The following is a 23,833-nucleotide window of genomic DNA, read 5'->3' on the forward strand; positions in this document are numbered from 1 at the left end:
TTAGACATCAAGTTCTGAGAAAAGCGAGCACGTGTTCAAGCGTGGTAACGTAAGCTACCGTATTTCGACCAGAATTATTCGAACTGTTCACCGCCTATATTTTCAAAGGAGCGTCATGTTGCCATGGATACTGAGTGAAAGGACTAATAGAAGAACGGTTGATATCTTGGTTATGGCCCGTCAACTCTAATATCTGGAGTGGGGAGAGACGTGTCATCTGATTGGACCACGTGTAGCGACCTGTAATTAGCGCGAGAGAAGGTTATAAAAGGGCGTGTTGGAGCTCGTGGCTTCTTCTTATGATCTTCTGATCTTCTACGATTCTCTCTACATTATTCTACGTATTCATTCGCTACTTGATCTTCTACTGATCTACTGGACTTCTACGAGTTATTCTACATCTTCTACGTGATTTTCTTATTGAGCTTCTACTTGATCTTCTACTTGATTCTTCGTCTCGATACTTAGAAATTCTGAATGAGGGGTATATAGCCACTCTCATCAGGAATTACGTACAGCACGGCTACAAGACCGGTTTGAACCAGTCTAAGTCAATAGATAGTTTTAATCTAGATAGAAATGAAACTTCAGAGAACATTTTCAGTAAAGTTGGAAGGATTCTTAATTGAGTATCCTCTCCATATAACCCAAGGTGGTTCTTCTAACTATGACTTAGGGCTTATCTCCAATATATGGGATAAAGCATAATAGGGAGTGTTAGTTTTGAAGTCATCTTCCAATTAGTGGTGGGTGAAATCGGCAAGGCAGGAATGGTACTTAGCTGCAGATGAAGAGATCTCAAAGACGACCGATGATGTTCCCGCTACAAGGATGGAAGCTTTCCAAGGACCAGCAGAACAAGACTACATGGTGAGCAAGCGAGTTAAAGATATTGCAAGTTTTCGCGAAGTAGAGTCATTCAATTTTTTGTTAAATTCATTTTCTATTTTAAATTCAGTTCTCGTTAAACCGTCGTCATTTATAGTAAATATAATAAATAGTATTTTTCTAGTTCATTTTAATCAATCTGCCTTAATTAGCCTTTTGATTTTTAATTCTCCTGCTTAATGATTAGTGCACTATCACCCCACCCCTGTGATAAGAGTCTGTCCAAGCTTGATTATAAATTTTATCTTTAAGTCCTCAACTTAAAGATTGGCGCCCTTTGCTTGCTTGGTTGCATTTCTCGTTTGATGATTGTTCTCCGAGAGGGGAAATCACATAAATGCCGCTCCAACGTGTGGCGAGAAAATCATTAAGTACGGAGCAGTTAATGACAGTAACGATATCAGAATTCGTATTATGGGCAAAATTTGGATATCCACGTTTCATTAAGAGTGTTTGATTGTGGGAAGGGTCATGGCTGATCAGACGAAAGAGGAGAGGATGTTGCGCAGTGGACGGGCGATAAAAGGCAATAATGTATTGAGTTCAGAGGAAGAGTTGTGTAGTCTAGGAGAGGAAATTGAAGATAGAAGTGTAAGTAGTATGGAGAGTGAAGGCAAGCAGAAAGAAGTCAGTATGGAGTCAGATGATAGTAGGATGGGGGGTGAAGCGGAAGTAAACACTAACAATGAAAGTAATAATAATGATCAGTTGATGGGAATGATGCAGTTAATGTTAAGTAAGATAGAGGACAGTAAAACTGAAATAAAAAGTGAATTGGAACAAATTAAAACAGATGTAGAACAAACTAACACTAAAATTGAGAATATTAAATATGAACTTAAAGAACAGTTAGAGCAAACTAAAGCTGAATTAAGTAGGGAGATGAGGGAAAATAAGGAGGAAGCGAATCGGAGAATGGACGAACACAGTAGGCAGTTACGCGATCTGGTGGTAAAAAATGAACATTTTAATAAGCGATTAGAGGACCAGAAAAGCGAATATGTACGACAAGGGAAAGAAGTAGAAGAAAAGTTTGCGGAACAGAGAAGTGAATTCTTGGAATTAATGGGGAAGGAAAACAACTCTACTAGGGAGGAAGTAATGAGGCAGGTCACTAGTATTGATAAGAGAGTTGAGACTCAAAGAGGGGAAATACGGATATTTAAAGACCACGTCCAACAAGAGATTGACACGGTAAAGCTTAGAATAGAAGATGAGACCCGGGCAAGTGAAGAAAGGTTTGCGATAGCTGAAGAGAATAAGATTGAAATTAGGACATTGAAAGAGAAGCAGGTTAATTTGGAGAGAGAAATTGATAGGAGAGACAGAGATGTAGAATGCCGGATGGAGAAAGCAGAAAATAAGTTAAAACAGGTGGCAAAGGATAAACAGGTTTTCACGGGAAGGCAATGTCTAGGAACTAGCTACATTAGGGAAATTGAACTACCTAAATTTAATGGGAAACAAACGAACCCGCTAGATTTTCTTAAGATAATAGAAAAACGGTTTGAAAAGCGTCTAGAGGAAGGGTCTATGGACTGGGAAGACGTTATGGAAAATATTGACCATGCTTTTGTAGGAGAAACTCGGTCTTGGCTCATGGTATATAGGCAAACAATGACGAACCTGAAAGAATTCAGAAATAAGTTTAGAGAGAAATTCTGGAATGAAGCGATACAAGCTCGGGAGAGAGAAAGGGTGGTATTTGGGAGGTACAAACAACATGAGGGAGTTACTATGACCGAGTACTTCCTGGCACATGTCATGATTTGTCAGAACTTAGATGGTATAACCGAGGGGTCTGATGTAGTAAGACTACTTTTAAGACATTTTCCGGACAGGGTGAGAGAAGCGGCCTGCATGCAAAAAGTTGGTACTATTCAGGAGATGGAGAACCTACTAGGCAGTTTTGATGCTTTAGGTAACCTTAGGAGTAGAACGGAGAATATTCAGAACTTTAGTCATCACAACGGAATGAGACATAACGGTAGAAGCTCGCAATCAGTTCAGACCTCAGCAGAACAGCAGGAGCGGAGCACCGGAATATAGGACAGGAAATCCCCAACGGAGGCCAGAGCAATGTACTAATGAGTCCAACGTCAATACACAAAGGGAACCTTTAAACTAACTAGAGGCTGTAATGTTAGGTCAGAATTCCAGCCTAGTACGAAGGTAGCGAAGTGTCTTGCCATGAAAGTGTTACCATATGACCTAGATGTTAGAGACCATTTGTTGTATGAACCCGAGCAGAATAATGGAGATTCAAGTAATAAAGTAGTCAATCCCGTTGTTAAATTGAAAGTCTGGGGGGCGTGGGTTAAAGTTTTGACTGATTCTGGTAGCCAAATATCATGTATTAGTTCTCAGTGGTATGAGTCATTAGTGAAAGAGGGTATTCAGTTGGAGGAAATGCCTGTTAAGTCTACTTTCATCATTACGGCTGTTGGAAAGAAGTCTAAGCAAATTTGTAAACAAGTAGTTGTTCCGATCTGTATTAATAATTTTATTAGCGTTCAGATATGTTTGGTAATTCCGCATTTGATATTTGATCTTATCTTGGGATCTGACTGGTTAACGTTAAAATTGGCTCAGTTAAATTACAATGATCTAGTGCTAAATTTGAGGTGGAATAATGAGGATATCAAGGTCAAGTTTGAGGAGGAAATTCAGAGGAAAACGGAAGTTAGTACAGTGTGGAGAATGAGAGAGGTTTCTAAAGTAAATGAAGAGGCTAGTGAGGGCCTGAAGTTGTGTCAGTTGTGGATTAATGAGGATAAAAGATGTGGCTGGAAAGAAGCCGTAAGTAGAAATGAGTTAAATGAAATCCAGAAGGACAAGTTATTTGAAGTGTTATGTGAACACGTGGAGATTTTCTCCGAGAAACCTGGTGTTACCCATCTGTATGAACATTCTTTTTCTGTGCTGGATAAGACTCCATTCAGCGGACCGCGGTATCCGATACCACACAAATATGCAAAAGCCGTAGAGGATCAAATTCAAGCTATGTTAGCAGACGATGTGATTGAATTACCAAACAGTCAATATGTTAATCCCTTAATTGTCGTGCCTAAGTCTGATAGATCAATACGTTTGTGTATTGAATACGAGAGCGTAGTGAGAGTGTTTGGTTTGCCTGAGGAACCACCTCGTAATGCTGAATTTTACGTCCGACTGGCACGGGAGAACCTGATTAAATCTGGAGATAAACGTAGAAGGCAACAGAAACGTAAAGTACTTGATAACTTTGAGGTAGGTGATATGGTTTTGGTGAGAGTTCCAATGTTGTCAAACAGCGAGGATAAGGTAACAAAGAAATTTTTTCTTTTATATCAAGGCCCTTATAAAGTACATAGAAAACTAGGACCCTGTGCTTACAAGTTAGCGGATGGCGAGAGCGTAATGAATGGTTCATATAACATTAGTAGTTTACGGAGATACCTGTCGTGTGAGGTGGCTGAACCGGATTGTGAGATATAGGTCAGTAACTCGGGGAAGTTGCTACTTGTTATGTCAGACTACGAGCGGTATGTGTTTACGTCTCAATTGTGGTGGTATTTCCTAGTTGTGTTTGTAAAATAGGGAGGTGTTTGTGTGTAGCGGTAGATTTACGCTCGTTCATTGACAATAGATCATCTGTTTTCCGTATGTGAGGCCATGAAATTTTATATATATTTGTTTTCTGAGATGTTACAGAAGGCTAATTAAAGCTGACGACGGCAAATAATTAATTTTCCCGTATGTGCATTTCTAACTTGCAATAATTTTACCGTGAGCTTAAATTACGTGTGTATTCGTGTGGAGTGTATTGCATCCTGCTTCAAGATAAGGTTGAAACATTCGAAAGAGTGATAAAAGTGTAAATTGTTTGTATCATTTGTTTTCCATGGTTTTAATGTAAAAGATTGGAAGAGAACGTGTTACTGCTATCTAGCAAAGAATGTCGGAGAGATGGGGAGTATAAGGACAAATAGACACTCGGCAGAGTTTGTAATCTGAATTGTATATATTATGTTATATTCTCTAGGATAATCTTGTTTTTTTACAAAAATGGAAAGTTGCTTGTGTTGGGCATAATTTAGTGTCTAAACCTCAAGATGAACTGAAATAACAGACAGTCGCAATGGTAAGCAGTCTAAGAGAGATATGGAAAGAGTGAGATATAATTAATTGTATGAAAATACTGTCGCTCGTAATGGGCAGGTAATAGAGGTATTTCATGTCAATGTGGGAGTAAGTGTGTGAGTTCTCAACTCATGTAATATTTGTTAAGAACTCATGGGGGCGTATGTAACGTTCCAGACGTTACAGTGTAATTATGTTAATTTTATTATGTGTAATTAATTCAGGAATTTAACGTCATGATATTTATCTTGGTATGTAATTGTATTATAATTCATGTTTAATCATTTGCTCACTATCATTTCATTACTTTGTAACTACGACTTGTAAACGAGGGCTGAATATCCTCATATTCACTTAGATTCTTGCGACAGTCGGTTAAAATTAACTTGCAGTAGATTTCCTCTATCTTGCCACATCACCGAGGAAGTTGGAAGGACAAATTTAGACATCAAGTTCTGAGAAAAGCGAGCACGTGTTCAAGCGTGGTAACGTAAGCTACCGTATTTCGACCAGAATTATTCGAACTGTTCACCGCCTATATTTTCAAAGGAGCGTCATGTTGCCATGGATACTGAGTGAAAGGACTAATAGAAGAACGGTTGATATCTTGGTTATGGCCCGTCAACTCTAATATCTGGAGTGGGGAGAGACGTGTCATCTGATTGGACCACGTGTAGCGACCTGTAATTAGCGCGAGAGAAGGTTATAAAAGGGCGTGTTGGAGCTCGTGGCTTCTTCTTATGATCTTCTGATCTTCTACGATTCTCTCTACATTATTCTACGTATTCATTCGCTACTTGATCTTCTACTGATCTTCTACTGGACTTCTACGAGTTATTCTACATCTTCTACGTGATTTTCTTATTGAGCTTCTACTTGATCTTCTACTTGATTCTTCGTCTCGATACTTAGAAATTCTGAATGAGGGGTATATAGCCACTCTCATCAGGAATTACGTACAGCACGGCTACAAGACCGGTTTGAACCAGTCTAAGTCAATAGATAGTTTTAATCTAGATAGAAATGAAACTTCAGAGAACATTTTCAGTAAAGTTGGAAGGATTCTTAATTGAGTATCCTCTCCATATAACCCAAGGTGGTTCTTCTAACTATGACTTAGGGCTTATCTCCAATATATGGGATAAAGCATAATAGGGAGTGTTAGTTTTGAAGTCATCTTCCAATTAGTGGTGGGTGCAATTGGCAAGGCAGGAATGGTACTTAGCTGCAGATGAAGAGATCTCAAAGACGACCGATGATGTTCCCGCTACAAGGATGGAAGCTTTCCAAGGACCAGCAGAACAAGACTACATGGTGAGCAAGCGAGTTAAAGATATTGCAAGTTTTCGCGAAGTAGAGTCATTCAATTTTTTGTTAAATTCATTTTCTATTTTAAATTCAGTTCTCGTTAAACCGTCGTCATTTATAGTAAATATAATAAATAGTATTTTTCTAGTTCATTTTAATCAATCTGCCTTAATTAGCCTTTTGATTTTTAATTCTCCTGCTTAATGATTAGTGCACTATCACCCCACCCCTGTGATAAGAGTCTGTCCAAGCTTGATTATAAATTTTATCTTTAAGTCCTCAACTTAAAGATTGGCGCCCTTTGCTTGCTTGGTTGCATTTCTCGTTTGATGATTGTTCTCCGAGAGGGGAAGTCACAATAGTTCCATGCAGTACGCGTAAGGTATTGTTTCACAACTGCCCGAGCTCCTTTGTAGCAATAAGAAGCTGCAGTAGGGACGCCTGTAAAGTATACTGTTAACTATCGAATAGATTACTGTATTTGCAATACCGATTTATGTTTTATTTTTTATCTTTTACAATTTGTTTTACGTTGTACCGACACAGATAGGTCTTCACGATGGGATAGGAAAGGCCTAGGAATGGGAAAGAAGCGGCCATGGCCTTAATTAAGGAATAGCCTGGTGTGAAAATGGGAAACCACGGTAAACCATCTTCAGGGCTACCGCCAGTGGGGTTCGAACCCACTATCTCCCGGATGCCAGCTAACAGCTGCGCGGATCCGCGCAATTTGCAACTGGGCGTTCTCCAGATATTTCGCCCTTGTTCCAGAGCTACGGGTGGTTGAGAAACGTAATATTTTGCACATGTTACTTTGTATCCGTAAATGTTCTATGCTGCGAGGTCCATAAAGATTCTCGTCGACAACTACTGTTTACAGATTATCAGTTCCAGGCTATTGTTTCTGTATATTTGTGTATGGCTAGTTTATAGTCTATTTATGAAAAGATTCAGATGATGTATTGTATTTTATTTATGTGTCTACAGCATCTGAAGTGGAAGGCCGCAGTCTGTGTAACCACCGTCGAGCGTACAAGTTTTTCACAGACTCAGTGTCCCCACGCTGCCACTTCCCAGCATTCCCGTGCGAGAGCTATGAGGAGTTCCTGGAGGGTCGCTGTTTCCCCTGCACTGGAGACCGTCGCTGTGGTAACATGGGGTACTATGCGGACCGGTCTGCGGGCCGAGGAACGCTTTACCTCGTCACTCGCGATGAGGAGCCGTTCTGTGGTACGTCAACGCCCTTTCACTGCATAGAAATTTAATATACATTTATTTGTTTTGTTTTTGTGGATTTTTGCATTCAGGACTTCTTTTCTTTTTTCTTTTACAACTTGCTTTATATCGGACCGACACCGAAGATGGGATAGGAAAGGGCTAGGAGTGGGAAGGAAGAGACCGTGGCTTTAATTAACGTACATCCCCATTATTTGCTTGGTGTAAAAATGGGAAAACACAGAAAATCATCTACGGGGCTGCTGACAGTGGGGTTCTAATCCACTATCTCCCGAATGCAAACTCACAGCTGCGCGACCCTAACCGCACGGCCAACTCATTCAGGGTATATTGGAGACTATTTTGACACAGCAGCTTGGCAACCATTTCAGTTTCGCAAGTGGTGGTTATGTCAGTGAAATTAGGTAAGACAAGATGTTTTACTCTGTGGTTGAATGGTCAACGGTCTGGTCTTCTGACTTGGGTGCTCTGGGTCGATTCCCGGCCGGGTGGTGGGATTTTGACCATCTACGGTTAATTCCTGTAACTTTAGGGCTGAGTATTTGTTCTGCCTCACACACCCTACACTACAACGACACACATTTCCCTTGTCACGGCACGCCGCTCATTCCCACCGGATGGTCTATCTTGCAAGGACTGCACAAGACTGTAAAATCCTCAAACAGCTGCTTACCTGAGACGGCAAGGACTTCTTCGGATCAGGCAAAACTATAGGGGCTCTATTCCCCGTCAAGAATCGAAAACGAGGCTTTCACATCTGGTGAGGCTCTTGTTCACTCATCTTACAGAAAAATGAGTACCTGACAAATTAATATTGTAATAATATTATTCATTTGCTGGCCCACTAACTACGTAGGAGTTCCGTCCTGCAAGGGTTCTTTCACGTTTCAGAAAATTCACCGACATGAGGCTAGTGTAATTAAGCATATGCAAATATCATGGAAGTGAGTCAAGATCGAGCCGGCGCTCTACCGTCTGAGACTCCCAGACTAGCGAGAACCAAGTTAATTCTTGGGGACATAGGCAGCAACCACTCTATATCACTTACAAGCAGGCGCGGATTCTCATTGGGTTCAATTGGTCACTAAAGACCCTACAATTAAAAAGCCTCTTATTTTCCTAATTATTACTTTCCCAAGGGTGAAATTGGAAAGGATATTGCTGGTTAATCGGCTTTCATCGCTCAGAGCGTAAGAGAGCTGTAGGGTACGTAGCCGGGTGGTTCATTCTGCCAGCTGAATCAGCAAAAGCTTCCAAAATTTTGTAGCCACCGGGAACACGTGCTGTGAGTTAGTTGTAAGGGAAACGTCGAAGTCGCCACAGAGAATCGTGGCTCATACTTCCATTTCTGTGAGAACGCTACCCTTCTCTGTCACACACACTCCTTTCTCATTATGGAACTATCCTTCTCTCTTCAAGCCAGTCTGGAATCATCGGAACTAAAGCAGGGTTCGTCTCTGTGTTGTGGAAGATTGGTCGGTGGATTTCTAAGGGAACTGTTCTCACTAGTAGTTGCAAGATTGCATTCGTGTGGTTCAGAACTCTGTTTACTCAGGAAAACCCGTGGTTGTGCGAATATGTTTGTAACAACTAGAACGCGTGTCTTATAGTGGCGGAAAACAATGTTGGTGTTCTTCAGAGACAAATTATGAAGTTTTCCATCAGTAAAAAGATAAAATTTAGGTTTCGGGCCTTCCGCTTCCACTTCTGAATGTTTCTCAGTTCCGATCTTGTAAAGGTTTTGCAGATGTTGAGCATTCAAGCATTAATTTTATTTTCGCTACGAATATTGAGCAGCAGTGACATCCACTTCCAGTTTTCTTGGCTTAGGACAAAGCTTATTTTATCGTTATGGCCTCACTTTATATTTTTCTTCACGGAACGAGTTAATGATCCATGGGAAGGAAAGCTATATACAGTAGTAATGTACCTGTACATCTTTGAAATAAAATGTGTCGAACATCCATCATCCGTTTAGTGTCCAAGGTTAGTTTTTCCCTCGGAATCAGCGAGAGATCCCATCTCTACCGCCTCAAAGGCAGTGTCTGAAACGTGAGATATTGGGTCGGGAGGATACAACTGGGAAGAAGGACTAGTACTTCGCCCAGCCGGCCTCATCTGCTATGCTGAACAGGGGCCTTGTCGAAGATTGGAAGGGATAGACAAGGAAGAGGAAAGGAAGCGACCGTGTTCTTAAGTTAGGTACCATACCGGCATTTGCCTGGAGGAGAAGTGGGAAACCACAGAAATCCACTTCGAGGGTGGCTGAGGTGGGTAGTGGTAGTAGTATTTGAGGATTCCAAAACTGAAATGGAGAATCGCTTATTTTGGGATCTGAATATTAAAAGTGGAGTAGGACCGAAAATACGGGATACGGTATCTGGAATTGGAGTCCGTCAGTTTCTACACTGCTTCCCTCCAATGTCCGTGTCCCATGAGCTTAGAGGTCATGATGCATTGTGGTGACTACTGGGTATTGCTTCTTTCTTGTGCTAGTCTTTTCCTCAATACTTCCTGTTCAAACGAATTCTGATAAATCGGAAGTCGACAGTAAGTTACATATCATAGTTGCGCCTGCAAAGACCGCTATGTAACATTATTTCAGCTTTGAACTTTTGCTGTTAGGGATCTCTCGTCTAAGGTTCAATATTGTGCGATGCTTCTCAAAGAATTGTCGTTTCTAATGAGATCTGTGGTGCGGGTCAGTATTTCAATCAATCAATCAATCAATCAATCAATCAATCAATCAATCAATCAATCAATCAATCAATCAATCAATCAATCAATCAATCAATCAATCAATCAATCAATCAATCAATCAATCAATCAATCAATCAATCAATCAATCAATCAATCAATCAATCAATCAATCAATCAATCAATCAATCAATCAATCAATCAATCCTGATCTGAATTTAGGACAGTCGCCTAGGTGACAGATTCCCTATCTGTTGCTTTCCTAGCCTTTTCTGAAATGATCGCAAAGAAACATCTCCCTTGGTAAGTTTTTCCAATCCCTAACTCCCCTACCTATAAACGAATATTTGCCCTAATTTGTCCTCTTGAATCCCAGCTTTATCTTCATACTGTGATCTTTCCTACTTTTAAAGACATCACTCAAACATATTCGTCTACTAATGCCATTCCACGCCATCTCTCCAATGACAGCTTGGAAGATACCACTTAGTCGAGCAGCTCGTCTCCTTTATCCCAAACCTTCCCAGCCCAAACTTTGCATCAATAAGAAACTGTGGAATATTATTCTACAAGGCAACACTCATGTTATCTTTGACATCCAGTCGATTCTGACCTATGTTCCTAGCAAATGTTACGTGTTGTCAGAAAGCATTCAGCTCGTTAGGAATTAGTGAATTTAAAATTCGTCTTTTTTAAAGGGAAGCACAAATGGTTGGTGTTTAAGTGAGATACTTTCTAATTATTACTATGCATTGCTTAAAATACAATTTTTTAGGTACTCTTCTGCTGTTCATGCTAAAATTATATTAAATATACTCGACTTTCATGGAACCGCTGAAACACATTTCCCCAGACCCCAAGGGGCCCGTAATACCCTGATTTAGATGTTACAATATTGATGTCAGACAATTCTTAGTACATATCTTCTGGTGAAGTTTTACTCGACTCTTCATGTTCAGTAAACCTGACTTTGATTATTGATTTTGTACCGCACACTTTCAAAGAATAAGAGCTCTCTTTTCTAGAAAACACTCATATGTTTAATTCTGAAATGTTACAGCGCACCAGTATCACGTAACTTTGGAGCATCTGCTGACAGACACACCTGCTTCGAGCTACGGCAAAATCCAGATCACTCTCATAGGCAGCTCGGACCTCAACGAGACGTTCTCTCTCACACAGTAAGTAAAGACACACCTTGAGTCGGGAAATGAAATGAAATGGCGTATGGCTTTTAGTGCCGGGATATCCCATGACGGGTTCGGCTCACCAGGTGCAGGTCGTTTGATTTGACACCCGTGAGCGACCTGCGCGTCGTGATGAGGATGAAATGATGATACAGATATCACATGCACCCTGCCCCCGTGCCAGGGAAATTAACCAATGATGGTTAAAATTTCCGACCCTGCCGGGAATCGAACCCGGAACCCCTGTGACCAAAGGCCAGCACGCTAATCATTTAGCCATGGAGCCGGACGTCTTGAGTCGGGGATTAACAGAAATAAAATAAATATGTGTAGTACATCACTATGGAAAATGTCAGAAAGGAAAGGGAGAAAGTGTGTACTTTTGCATTACTTCCGTATTTTTATGGTAATCTATCTATATATATAAAATAAGAGTGTTGTCTGTACATTGCTCAGAATTTGAAAAGAATGGTATTTCTGTATCGGTCATGTCCACTGTAACAAGGAAATGCACATTTTACTTTTCCGTAATTTCTGTCTGTCTGTCTGTCTGTCTGTCTGTCTGTCTGTCTGTCTGTCTGTATGTATGTACACGCATCACGAGAAAACGGCTGAAGCGAATTTAATGAAAATCGGTATGTAAAGTCGGGTAATGAACTGCTACAATCTAGCCTATAATTTATTTTATTCGCGCTGAGTGAAATGGTAGTTTAGGGAAATACCTAAAATTTAATTCACATATTTATGCTATTAGTGGTCGTATCTTAATGGAAATCGGTATACAAAGACGGAGAATATGTCGCTACAATCTAGGCTATAAATAATTGTATTCACGGGGAGAAAAATTGTAGTTTAGGGGAAGGCCTAAAATTTAATTCTCAAATATTTGTTATTAGTGGTCGTATCTTAATGAACATTGGTATGCAAAGTCGGGGAATAAGTCGCTATAATCTAGGCCATCAATAATTTTATTCACGCTGAGTGAAATGGTAGTTTATGGGAAGGCCTAAAATGTAATTCTCAAATATTTGTTATTAGTGGTCGTATCGATAAATACTACATAATTAACATAACTTTAGTTATGTAGTAAGTTAGTAGTAGTTACGTAGGAAGTTATTACATTTCCGATCAATATTGTCTTATACATTGTTACCGTACCGCCTATAATCACAGAGATATTCATGAATTTGGATTTTTGTTACTAAGTCCTTCGCTGAGTCACGAGAAAATGGGTAAACAGAATTTAATGAAAATCGGTGTGTAAAGTCTGAGAATAAGGAACTACAGTCTACGATCTAAATAATTTTATAAGACGCCCTAATATTACAAAGCCCAAAGAAAACTAATGTGAATGCCTACAGTATAGAAAGCTCATAAAATTAATCAACAATAACATTACATTGACCATTGTTTGTTGTGATGTGCTTTGTGTCTTCTGTTTCCACTCATCTCCGATAGATAGGATTTTTTTAATTTTTAATTTTTTTTAATTTGCTTTACGTCGCACCGACACAGGCAGGTCTTATGGCGACGATGGGATAGGACAGGGCTAGGGGTGTGAAGTAAGGGGCCTTTGCCTTAATTAATGTACAGCCCCAGCATTTACCCTGTCGGAAACCACCGAATACCAACTTCAGGGCTGCCGGTAGTGGGGTTCGAATCCACTATCTCCCGGATGCAAGCTCACAGCTGCGCGCCTCTAACCACACGGCCAACTCGCCCGGTCGTACCGAGTGTAACAGCCTGCCTAAATATTGGCGGGAAGTAGCTGGGGAGTTAGATAACTTTCTTCTTTAGCATGCCATTCCTCTGGTTCATATATTTTCTGATACTACTGGTACGTAACACACTGGTTCATCATAGCATTCGAGCTATTCAGTCTCTACTCTGAGGTACTGATTGGAACGAGCAGTGTGCACATTTAACGGAATAATGGCAGAGGAGTGTTCCCGGCAGTCTGCGACCTGGTAATTCCAGCTCTGGAACTTTGGACTGTTAGATCGGCACCGTAGTACTGTTCGTTGATAGTGAGAAAGTGTGCGGTTTTTCATTTGATCGAGTATTTTATATGATAACATTGCTTTCAATCGCTACATTCCTACTGACGTTTATGTAATGACCTATGTTCAATTCAGTTAGGAAAACCACAAAGTCAGTCTTTCTGAGAATCCCATAGCGAAGCACGGGTACATGAGCTAGTATAGTATATTTGTAGCTGTAAAGTACAAATATATAAGGAAAAACTGTTATAACATAGTTTTTAGGCTCTTACCCTAAGGTACTATCAATTTTTGAAAATGCTGCAGGAACATATAATATGTTGTTTTCGTGTCTATGTCAAGCTGTAAAACTGTGATTGGTAGGTGTCAGGATTTAGAATAAATTGTAGGATTTGTAAAATGTTACCTTTCTAACATTTCCGCGCGGGGTAATTGGCTCAGATGGTAGAGCGCTGGCGTCTATTCCCTAGAGGACAGGTTGGATTCCAGCTCAGTCTGGTGGTTTTTGAAGGCGGTCAAATACGACAGCCTTGTATCGACAGGTTTATCGGCACGTGAAATAACTCCTTTAGCAAAATATCCGGAACCTCAGCGTCTACAGTAACAACAATGGTAAAGGTAGTTAACGGTACGTAAGATAATAATAATAATAATAATAATAATAATAATAATAATAATAATAATAATAATAATAATAATAAGTAGTAGTAGTAGTATATTTTAGTCGGTATGGGTAACACAGGCAGTAATTTAACTGCCCTTCTAAGTCCCGGATCATGATTCAGGTCACCGAATCAAGAGGGAAGCATTTAATGTTGCACAATGGGACATCGCCGTCTCAGTAGATATTTTGAGCTTGAGAGAACCTTCTTTTAGACATAGGATACTGATTCCGGAAATTCGGAAGTTCGCCAGGAATGTATTATGGTGATAATGCATTAATAATAATAAAATAATAATAATTGCTAGCAGTAGAAATACTCTTAACTGATATATATTGATTCATTTTAGATTTATTATTAATAATGCATCATGTTGGGTTAAATCTCTACCGTTGCCAGTCCTTGAGGTACTTTTCCACGGTTTCCTATTTTCACACCAAGCAACTGCCAAGGCTATACCTTTATCCTAGCCACGACCGCTACCTTCCCCTTTTTAAAATTGTCCTATATAAGCGTCACTGAATGCACTGAACCTTTATCAATAACTCTTTGGCTTTCGTAGTATGAAAACATTAAAGCAATGAAATTATATTTTTAATTCTTTTATTTTATTCTTCATTCTTCTTCTTCTTCTTCTTATTATTATTATTATTATTATTATGAAGAATGGTAGGAAAATGCAACATTTAGATTCGATTGTATTCCCTAAGGGAATGCCAGACTGATATAACATTGTACTTCCTGGCTAGATGAGGAAAGGAGCGGGAAACTACCTAACTCCTTATTTTCTAGTTTCTAGTGATGTGTAGGCGCTTCATAGCAATGTTACCAACTAATAATCATTTCCCCCGTCACCAACACATGAAGTTCCGTCAAAATCCGTCAAAATGTTAAACAAATAACGCCTAACCCTGACCGGTTTCTATACAAATATAATAAGGAAACTTAAATATCTTCACTTACTGATGCCGATTAAAATAATAATTCATCCACATCGTAATCAATAGTTCTGCAGTTGAGGTACAGTACTGGGTTGGTCTACTCTACAGTACGCTGCCATCGTGCCAATTTGCTTGAGAACATTTTCTGGTAGGGCATAATCATGACGCCGGCCCCGTGGTGTAGGGGTAGCGTGTCTGCCTCTTACGCGGAGGCCCCGGATTTGATTCCAAATCAAATCAAATCAAATCAAATCAAATCAAATCAAAATCTCTTTATTTGCAAGTGAGGTGTCTACCTCTGTGGCAAATGGTACACTAAAATACATTATTGTCAAGCACTAAATTTTAAATTAACAAGAGAAGAATTTTTTTCTAGAATACAATAATATACAATTTATGCTAACAATTTTTTCTATTAAACAAACAGATCATCCTTAATAAATTTATATTGTTTACAAAATTCTACTTATAATATCTCCTATACTTACAAACATAGTCAACTCATATACAGTATGTGGAATTACTTCAAATAATACTATGCAACTGGTATAAGATTAAAATTTACATTACATTTATTTACTTATCTTTTACCCATTTTGGAACCTAAGTAGCATAACGACCTGCTGCGTCTTAACCAGAGCCCCCTTTTGCCACCACTTTTCAGAGTTCCTGAAGGGCCTTCACAGCTACCGTAGCGGTCCCAGAGCCCTCGAAGTCCCCACTGTACTTCACCCCTACAGGCAGTCCCCTACTTTGGCTGTCCAAACTCCATGGACCAGGGGAAGGAATTAACTTTTTTTAACACACATTTTTAATTTACAATAACCTGCACTGGTCGAATGCCCTCTAACATTTCATTTATTTTCCCTGTTGCTGTTTATTGAATACCTGTACAGATTTTGGAAGAGGATCAAACACTACCCCTCGTAAACTGTTCCACTCCTTCACGCCCTTCCCAATGAATGAAAATTTACCCCAGTCGCTTCTGCTAAAATTCCTTCTAATTTTATACTTGTGGTCAGTTCTGCCAATATAATTATTTTCCAACTGAAGCCTCTCACGGATTTCTCCCCATGCTTCTTCTCCTGTATAGGCTCTATATAATCCTATAAGTCTAGTTTTCTCCCTTCTCTTACTTGAAGTTTCCCACCCAAGTTCCTCTAACATTTCTGATACACTACTGTTTGTTCTCAAATCCCCTGTTACAAATCTTGCTGCTTCCCTCTGCACACTATCTATTTCTTTTATTATGTTTTCTTGGTGAGGATCTCAAACACTGTTTGCATATTCCAATAATGGACGAACCATACTTACAGTAAGTAACTTTTTTCTTTAATTCCTTGTTGCATCCTTTAAGTAGCCTCATTATGACATGTAACGATCTGTATGCTTTCCCAACAATGTCATCAACATGACCCTTCCAGTGCAAATTATTTTCAAATCTCACACCTAAGTATTTGCACTTGCTATCTTTTGGGATAACTACCTCATCCAAAGTATATTCAAATTCAGTTTTAAAGCTCCTGTTTGTAAATGTTGTAACAGTTGATTTGCCTCCATTAACCTTCATATTATTTTCTTCAACCCACTGTTGGATACTTTCAAGGTCCCTTTGTAATTCTGAACAATACTCAATGTTATTTATTTCCCTATAAATAATTATATCATCTGCATACAATCTTATTTTTGGTGTTATATTGTTCCCTAAATCATTTGTGTATATTAAGAAAAGTAACGGACCAATTATACTACCCTGTGCGATTCCCTTCCAAACTTTCTCTTCCTGTGATATATTATTTCCTACTTTGACTTTCTGAACCCTTGAATTTAGAAATGTTCTTATCCAACGTATAACCCTTACGTACAATCCTATTCCCTCCAATTTCTTTAATAATATTCCATGTTCCACTCTATCGAGGCTTTGGAAAGATCTATGGCTATGCAATCTAACTGGCCTCCTGAATCCAACTGATCTGATATGTCCTGCTGAAATCCCACCAGTTGTGCCTCACAAGAAAATTTCTTTCTAAATCCATACTGGCATACACATATCCCTCTGACGTACTTTGCTATTAAACTCTCCAGTATTTTACAAACTATACTGGTCAGGCTGATTGGTCTGTAGTTCTCTGGTTTCCTTGTATCACCCTTTTCTTTATAAATAGGTATTATTATAGATTTCTTCCATTCTTTTCGTATTACACTATTATTTATGACATAGTCAAAGATAAATTTTAAATAAGGCACTATGTACCACCCCATTGTCTTTAATATCTCCCCGGTAATTTGATCACTTCCTGCTGCCAGGTCAGGGATTTTTACCTGGACCTGAGGGCTGGTTCGAGGTCAACGCCGCCTACGTGATTACAATTGAGGAGCTATCCGACGGTGAGATAGCGGCCCCGGTCTAGAAAGCTAAGAATAACAGCCGAGATGATTCGTCGTGCTGACCACACGACACCTCGTAATCAGCAGACCTTCGGGCTGAGCAGCGGTCGTTTGGTAGGCCAAGGCCCTTCAAGGGCTGTAGTGCCATGGGATTTGGTTTGGTTTTTCATAATCATGACATGTTTTTCACAGGGTAAGGCCGACATGTAGAGTGAGGATTGAATAATTCACTATACTGAGGGACGTTTTCATATTAATAAGCATACTAAGCGAGATTTAATTCGTAAAAATTTTTACCAGAAAATTCGTTATCCGTCGAAGCGATTATCTTCCCGCCATCTACGTTGAAATTCTACGTTTTGAAAGGAATGAATTAGAGACTGCACTTTTCTTAATATACATTGAACTTTGTTTTAAGAGTTCAGATTCCGGACAAATATTATTATCAGTGCTCTGAAGAATATTGACTTTGGTTAGAGAGCAGAACGTAACACGGTCCAGCTCTCACTCATAGGAGTTAAAATCGAACAGACTACAGTCCCACACAACACCCTTGTTTGAGGATGATATTACAACGCTGTAGACCAGAAATCAGTCGTGTTAATGTCCTTCCTCCGTTTAGTGGCAATTGAGCACGCTTGCGGTATCGCTTTTGGAGAGCGTGGCGTGGATGTGGAAAATGGTGCAGTGATATTTTCCCATATTTGTGTTTTTTAAAACAGGGACATAAATATGACTGTATGGATGTACATTTTACAGAATGGTTTTGCATTTTATCAAAACAAGCAAACACAGAGTCTAGTATTTCGATTCTCAGCCACATTTTCGATGGCTAGCTGAGTTGAACAAACAAACAAACAAACAAACAAACAAACAAACAAACAAACAAACAAACAAACAAACAAACAAACAAACAAACAAACAAACAAACAAACAAACAAACAAACCCTTGACGCAATAGCCCATTAGTACCTTGACCAGATGATGTGTACTGCATGTCCAGTGGTTAGGGTGACGAAATCCACAGCTGCATTACTTGGCGTTTTTGACCGGCTGCTCTGTCTCTCTTATTAGACAGTTCCTTAATTGGTCATAAGAGACTGAGTGAACCTCGTTCCATCCCTGAGTCAAAAATTAATATCCTTGGACTGAGCAGGAATAAAACCACCGCTACCTCTACTCTCCATATCTTGTCTTACAAGGGGAGGGTCTGACATGTGCCTTACCGATTTTGATAACATTTTTCAGGGACGTTCTGTATTGAAAAGATACACGTGTTTTGGCGTTTTGCTAGACACTCCCTAGTTTTTGAAATATTCGAGGTCAAAGCGAAGGCCCCACACCGCTGGCTGCGCAGAAGCGTCTGACTGGGGAAGTTATGTCCATGCGCATACCGCCATGTTGTGGGAGTTCTTCAGTTTGACGAGGAGATCGTATGAAATTCATGCATTACGTTACATTTCGCACATAGGAAAACATCCGCCCTAGTAAATTAATGACAGCCTACATCGACTACTGTGTACACACGCAATAAATATACATAATGCCAAGACTGTGGTAATATTAAAAGATACTTATGTATAAAAGTTGAACAATCTGCACAAATCCTTTGGATAGCCTATAGGTGGCGCATATAACAAAACAAAATAAAAAACCCTTTAGCAGACTGAACAAGGAGACTGAAAAATACACTACTAACAAAAATAAATGTATATAAATAAAAATATTTGAATTTCACTCCCCGAAAACAGAAAAAAAAAATTACAGTAACTAGACCTACTGGAACCTTAAAACTGATCACTTTAATATAAGGGTCATATTTTTAACTGATGTGTTTGAACATTCGGAACAAATACATGTAACTGAAACCTAAGTATTACAGGTTAGCTTTATTGAAAATACGAAGACATGTTGAAATGACAGCAGTCTACAACTTAAGTATGATTACATATCGTGAGATAAAAATTGAGAGCAGACTGGAGAACGTATTAATTAAATACTTACAAAATCCTGTGCCTATAGCAATAATCTTCAATAGCAACAAAAAGGAAGCCTGTGAAATACAATCTTTCTGTGAATGATACATAGCTTATGATTCCTCTCTGATAAGTCATTACAGCAAATTTTTCTCCATTTTCTGAACAGATGGTTTAATAAGTACATGTCTGCAGAAATCTTTCTAAAACAAACAAAAAACTGTGCGCGGCTGTGAGCTTGCATCCGGGAGATAGTGGGTTCGAATCCTACTGTCGGCAGCCCTGAAGATGGTTTTCCTTGGTTTCCCATTTTCACACCAGGCAAATGCTGGGACATTACCTTACTTAAGGCCACGGCCGATTCCTTCCAACTCCTAGGCCTTTCCTATCCCATCGTCACCATAATACCTATCTGTGTCGGTGCGACGTAAAGCCCCTAGCAAATAAAGAATAATCAGATACATTTTTTATCATTTTCTGAATATGAAATACCGGCTCCGTGGTATAGGGGTAGCGTGCCTACCTCTTACCCGGAGGCCCCAGGTTCAATCCCCTACCAGGTCAGGGATCTTTACCTGGATCTGAGGGCTGGTTCGAGGTGCACTCATCCTACGTGATTACAATTGCGGAGCTATCTGACGGTGAGATTACGGCCAAGAGGATTCGTCGTGCATGACAGCCCGTAATCCGCAGGCCTTCAGGCTGAACAGCGGTCGCTTGGTAGGCCATGGCCTTTCGGGCCTGTTGTGCCATGGGGTTTGGTTTGGTTCGGTTTGGTTTTGATATGACATAAGGTAATTAAATTAAATGATCATTTCTGTGTGATTTGGATTTAGGTAAATGCTACCTGACATTCGTTGCAATGGTGCTGGTCTGCCTCTATTGTGTATTTATTAAAATAGAATGAACGTCTAGGGTTAGTTTGAGTTTCTCTCAGTGGTTTAGGCTTAAATAAGAATGTTATAATTTAAGATGTAAAACCCTCCTCATAATATTGAAAATGAATTAAAACCTACAACCTGTTTTCCAGTAAATTACCTGGTCAGGGATGGAATGAATGAAGCCGCATCTTGCGGCGAGGATTGTGCCGGCTGCTGAAGCCTGTCGCACTCCTCTAGGGCAATCTTCATAATATTATCTTCCCCTAAAAATATTACTGCTTTTACAAACTCAAATTGAATTAATGTTATTTGAGCAGAAATAAAAATTGAAAATGCGTTCTAATTTTTCTCTAATAGTATGAGCACCAGAAAGAAAATAAATGTTGAAAGTAAAGCACTTGGAAAAAGATTAATATCGTAATTAAACCGTTATTTTGATTAGCGTTTTCTAATGCAAAGTAGGATTGGCAAGATTGTATATAGCTTTATTTAGACTTAATATTGTCAGATTTTTCTGGAATAGCATATTAACAATATTGTATTCTTTTATTATAAAGCAAGTGTGAAAAAAATTGGAGAACTTAAGACATACGATACCAATAAATCTTCAGATAACTGATAAGAATTTGAAACAATACCTTACCCTAATAACAGGGTTTTATCAATTTTTATCAAACATATCTTACGGATTCTAGGCCAAGGTTTATCAAGTGTGTAATACCGGCACACAGTCTATATAAAAAAATGTCTAGTCTTTTTCAGAACAACTGTTTAGTTATAAACAATCATCCCCGATGATTGAAGAGAGGCAAACTAGAAAAATAATAAAAAGTCTAAACATTCTAAATTTCATGTCCACGCGGTCCCTGAGTCAACCACCCTCTAACCTGTTTAGTTCTCGATTATAGTAACTGAAAGTTATTTTATAACAGTTCGATTTCTACTCACATGCGAAAGGAAATACCAGATCCCTTCTGATAGCGATCTGTACAAATAAAAGCTGCAATTGAATTCACCTTCGTTAGTATCTTTCCATTTCACACGTAAGGCTAAACTTACTTCACCTTAATATTGCCAATCAATTTAACTACCGTAATGTTATAATCGCTCACATTCCTTGAAAATATTTGAGGATATATTATCACTCCGCCACATGTAATACTACAACAGATCCACCAACATGCATAATTCAAAGCGAAAATATGCAAGGGACTGTAAATATTACCACATGCTAGCCATGCATTCGAAGCTGAAGCGCCTACAACATGGTGATGCGCGAAAGTGTTCAATATTCCGCATAGCATCAGCGAGCGCTGTGAGTCCACGTAATATTAAAGTCTTTGGTCAAAGCTGATGACGGAAAATCATATTTTCAATGCTGTGCATCGAAAGATCGTCTATGAACATGTTATATAATATGAGGTCCAAAGTTAATAATATTAGAGTTATTAACGTTGTTATGTTTTCATGCTGTAGCTGAGTGAGGTCGGCGTCAGACTTGCTGATGATGCTTGTTGTTTAAAGGGGCCTAACATCGAAGGTCATCGGCCCCGGCATCAGACTACCAAACCGCTGGACCGTGTTCGATTCTTGGGCGTGGCTACTTTGTTTTCATGCACTACATTTTTTCAGTGAATCTGATAATATTCTGATAATCAGAATAGTTTTCTTTGTCTTTTTTGGAAGTAAAAAATCGGGAGATGTGATTAACAATTTTCATGTAATATTCAATATTTTTGCGATATGTCTCTTGCGGAACCCTTCACGCGATGAAAAAACACAAAAACGTTATATCATTAACTTTGGACCCCACACTATATAAATAAAACATGTTTTACAAATATGATTTTCCGTCATCAACTTTGACCTCGATTTCTGCAAAAACTAGGGAGTGTCTAGCAAAACGCCGAAACACGTGTCTCTTTATTTTCAATATAGAACGTCCCTGCAAAATTTTATCAAAATCGGCGAGGCATATGTCAGACCCTCCGTTTGTTAGACTTAGTTGACTTAATACTTTATTTCCAACCCGAGGCCAATTACTTGCACAGCAGCAGTGTGCATCAACATCACAGGTTATACTAACAGGTACACTGTGGACTGCGGCCATGTTGATTGGCTCAAACGGGAGAGCACAAGCTAGCAGGTTCAATCCTGGCACACTTTGGTGGTATTTGAATGTGCTCAGATACGCCTGCTTCGTGTCGGTAGATTTGACGACGTGGAAAAGAATTCCCGCGGGACAAAACTCTGGCACCTTGGCCTTTCTGAAAGCTGGAAAATGAATTAGTAGGATTTGAAGACCAATACTTTTTTGATATGCAATAGACTGGGTATCATAGATATTGTTAACTCGTAATATCTGTTGATTACAACTAAATGTGAACGTGTCATTTTCCAGGAAAGACGACGAGATGTTGAAAGCGGAACAGCCACTAGCAAGGATCGTAGTACCTCATCCTGTCCTTCTGGATCCTGTCAAGATACAACTGCTGTACACGGCTTACAGCGGCTGGTGGTCCAGTGGATCCCCTACATGGGCAGTCCGCAGGGTCACACTTGTCGACAGCTTTGGAAAGAGGTATGAACTAAGTGTATGTATGCAATTACATACCGCTACTGTAGGTTTACCTACTGTACTTTAACTGCGCTATAAAAATGTGATGAGGGTGTGCCGTAGCCCCGGCCTCAGGTTTTTTGAATGCAGAATACGCCGTGTGCGTGTTGGAGGATGTTAACTGCTTAGAGCTGACAGCTTTAGGTCTCTAGGACACTGCTGGCGATACAGGTAGTTGCACCGAAGGTGTTGCCAACGCAAAAGTTCAGTAGATACTAGTATTGCCACCAGAAATTATGTATAGATTCATTTTAAAATGTGTCATCAATCAAGGACATACTTTTGCTAGCTCTGCTTATGAAAAAGGAAAAAATGAAGAAAGGAGAAAGTTTGGCATACACTCAATGTTGGCTTCGAGGCAAGAAAAATAAATGTTCTACATTGTTTTCCGTGAACTTTGCAGAAGACAGTAAATGTTAAAATTACTTTCGTATGTCAAAATCGTCTTTTTTCCTTTTTTTGATATATCAAAGAGGAATTAACAGGTGTTGATACAAGAATAAAGAAGAGTGTTACTCCAGAGGAGAAATTGGTCGTCATATGAACAGAATTGAAAACAAAAACGAACTTTGAGAACAGCACGAGTGGAACTGATTGAGGAATAAGCGAGTAGGGAGGAGGGAATGGGTCACAGCCATTTGTCGCCACCAGTGTCTTAGTATGATAGGCTACATTTGAAGCAATGCCCAGTGTGTGTCCAGAGACACCGTTTGCGTCCCGAGTGGTTGCCAAGCTCGTCCATCAGGCGGATACCAGTTTCTGGTAGCGCCAACAGGGTCCCTAATACAGTAAGTTCCATATAACACAATGCCCACGTCAAATGGTGTTACCACCAATGTCCTAATATATAATAGATGCCTTAGAGTTTAGGGTTAGGGAGGTTTTCTACTTATTTTGCTTGACTGGGATCTGCAGGTAAATCACACTGTC

General features: G+C 39.5%; 1 protein-coding gene across 1 annotated transcript in view; it reads left to right on the forward strand.

The window, feature by feature from the left end:
* LOC136857465 (uncharacterized) overlaps positions 1-23,833 on the forward strand; it is a 263,084-nt gene that overhangs the window by 212,971 nt on the left and 26,280 nt on the right. Inside the window, exons 6-9 of the mRNA XM_068225070.1 lie at positions 2,179-2,181; positions 7,306-7,548; positions 11,312-11,432; positions 22,688-22,867. Coding sequence (XP_068081171.1) covers positions 2,179-2,181; positions 7,306-7,548; positions 11,312-11,432; positions 22,688-22,867 — 547 coding nt within the window. The remainder of the gene's footprint in view (positions 1-2,178; positions 2,182-7,305; positions 7,549-11,311; positions 11,433-22,687; positions 22,868-23,833) is intronic.

Source organism: Anabrus simplex, chromosome 1 (assembly GCF_040414725.1).
Source record: "Anabrus simplex isolate iqAnaSimp1 chromosome 1, ASM4041472v1, whole genome shotgun sequence".
Taxonomy (NCBI): domain Eukaryota; kingdom Metazoa; phylum Arthropoda; class Insecta; order Orthoptera; family Tettigoniidae; genus Anabrus; species Anabrus simplex.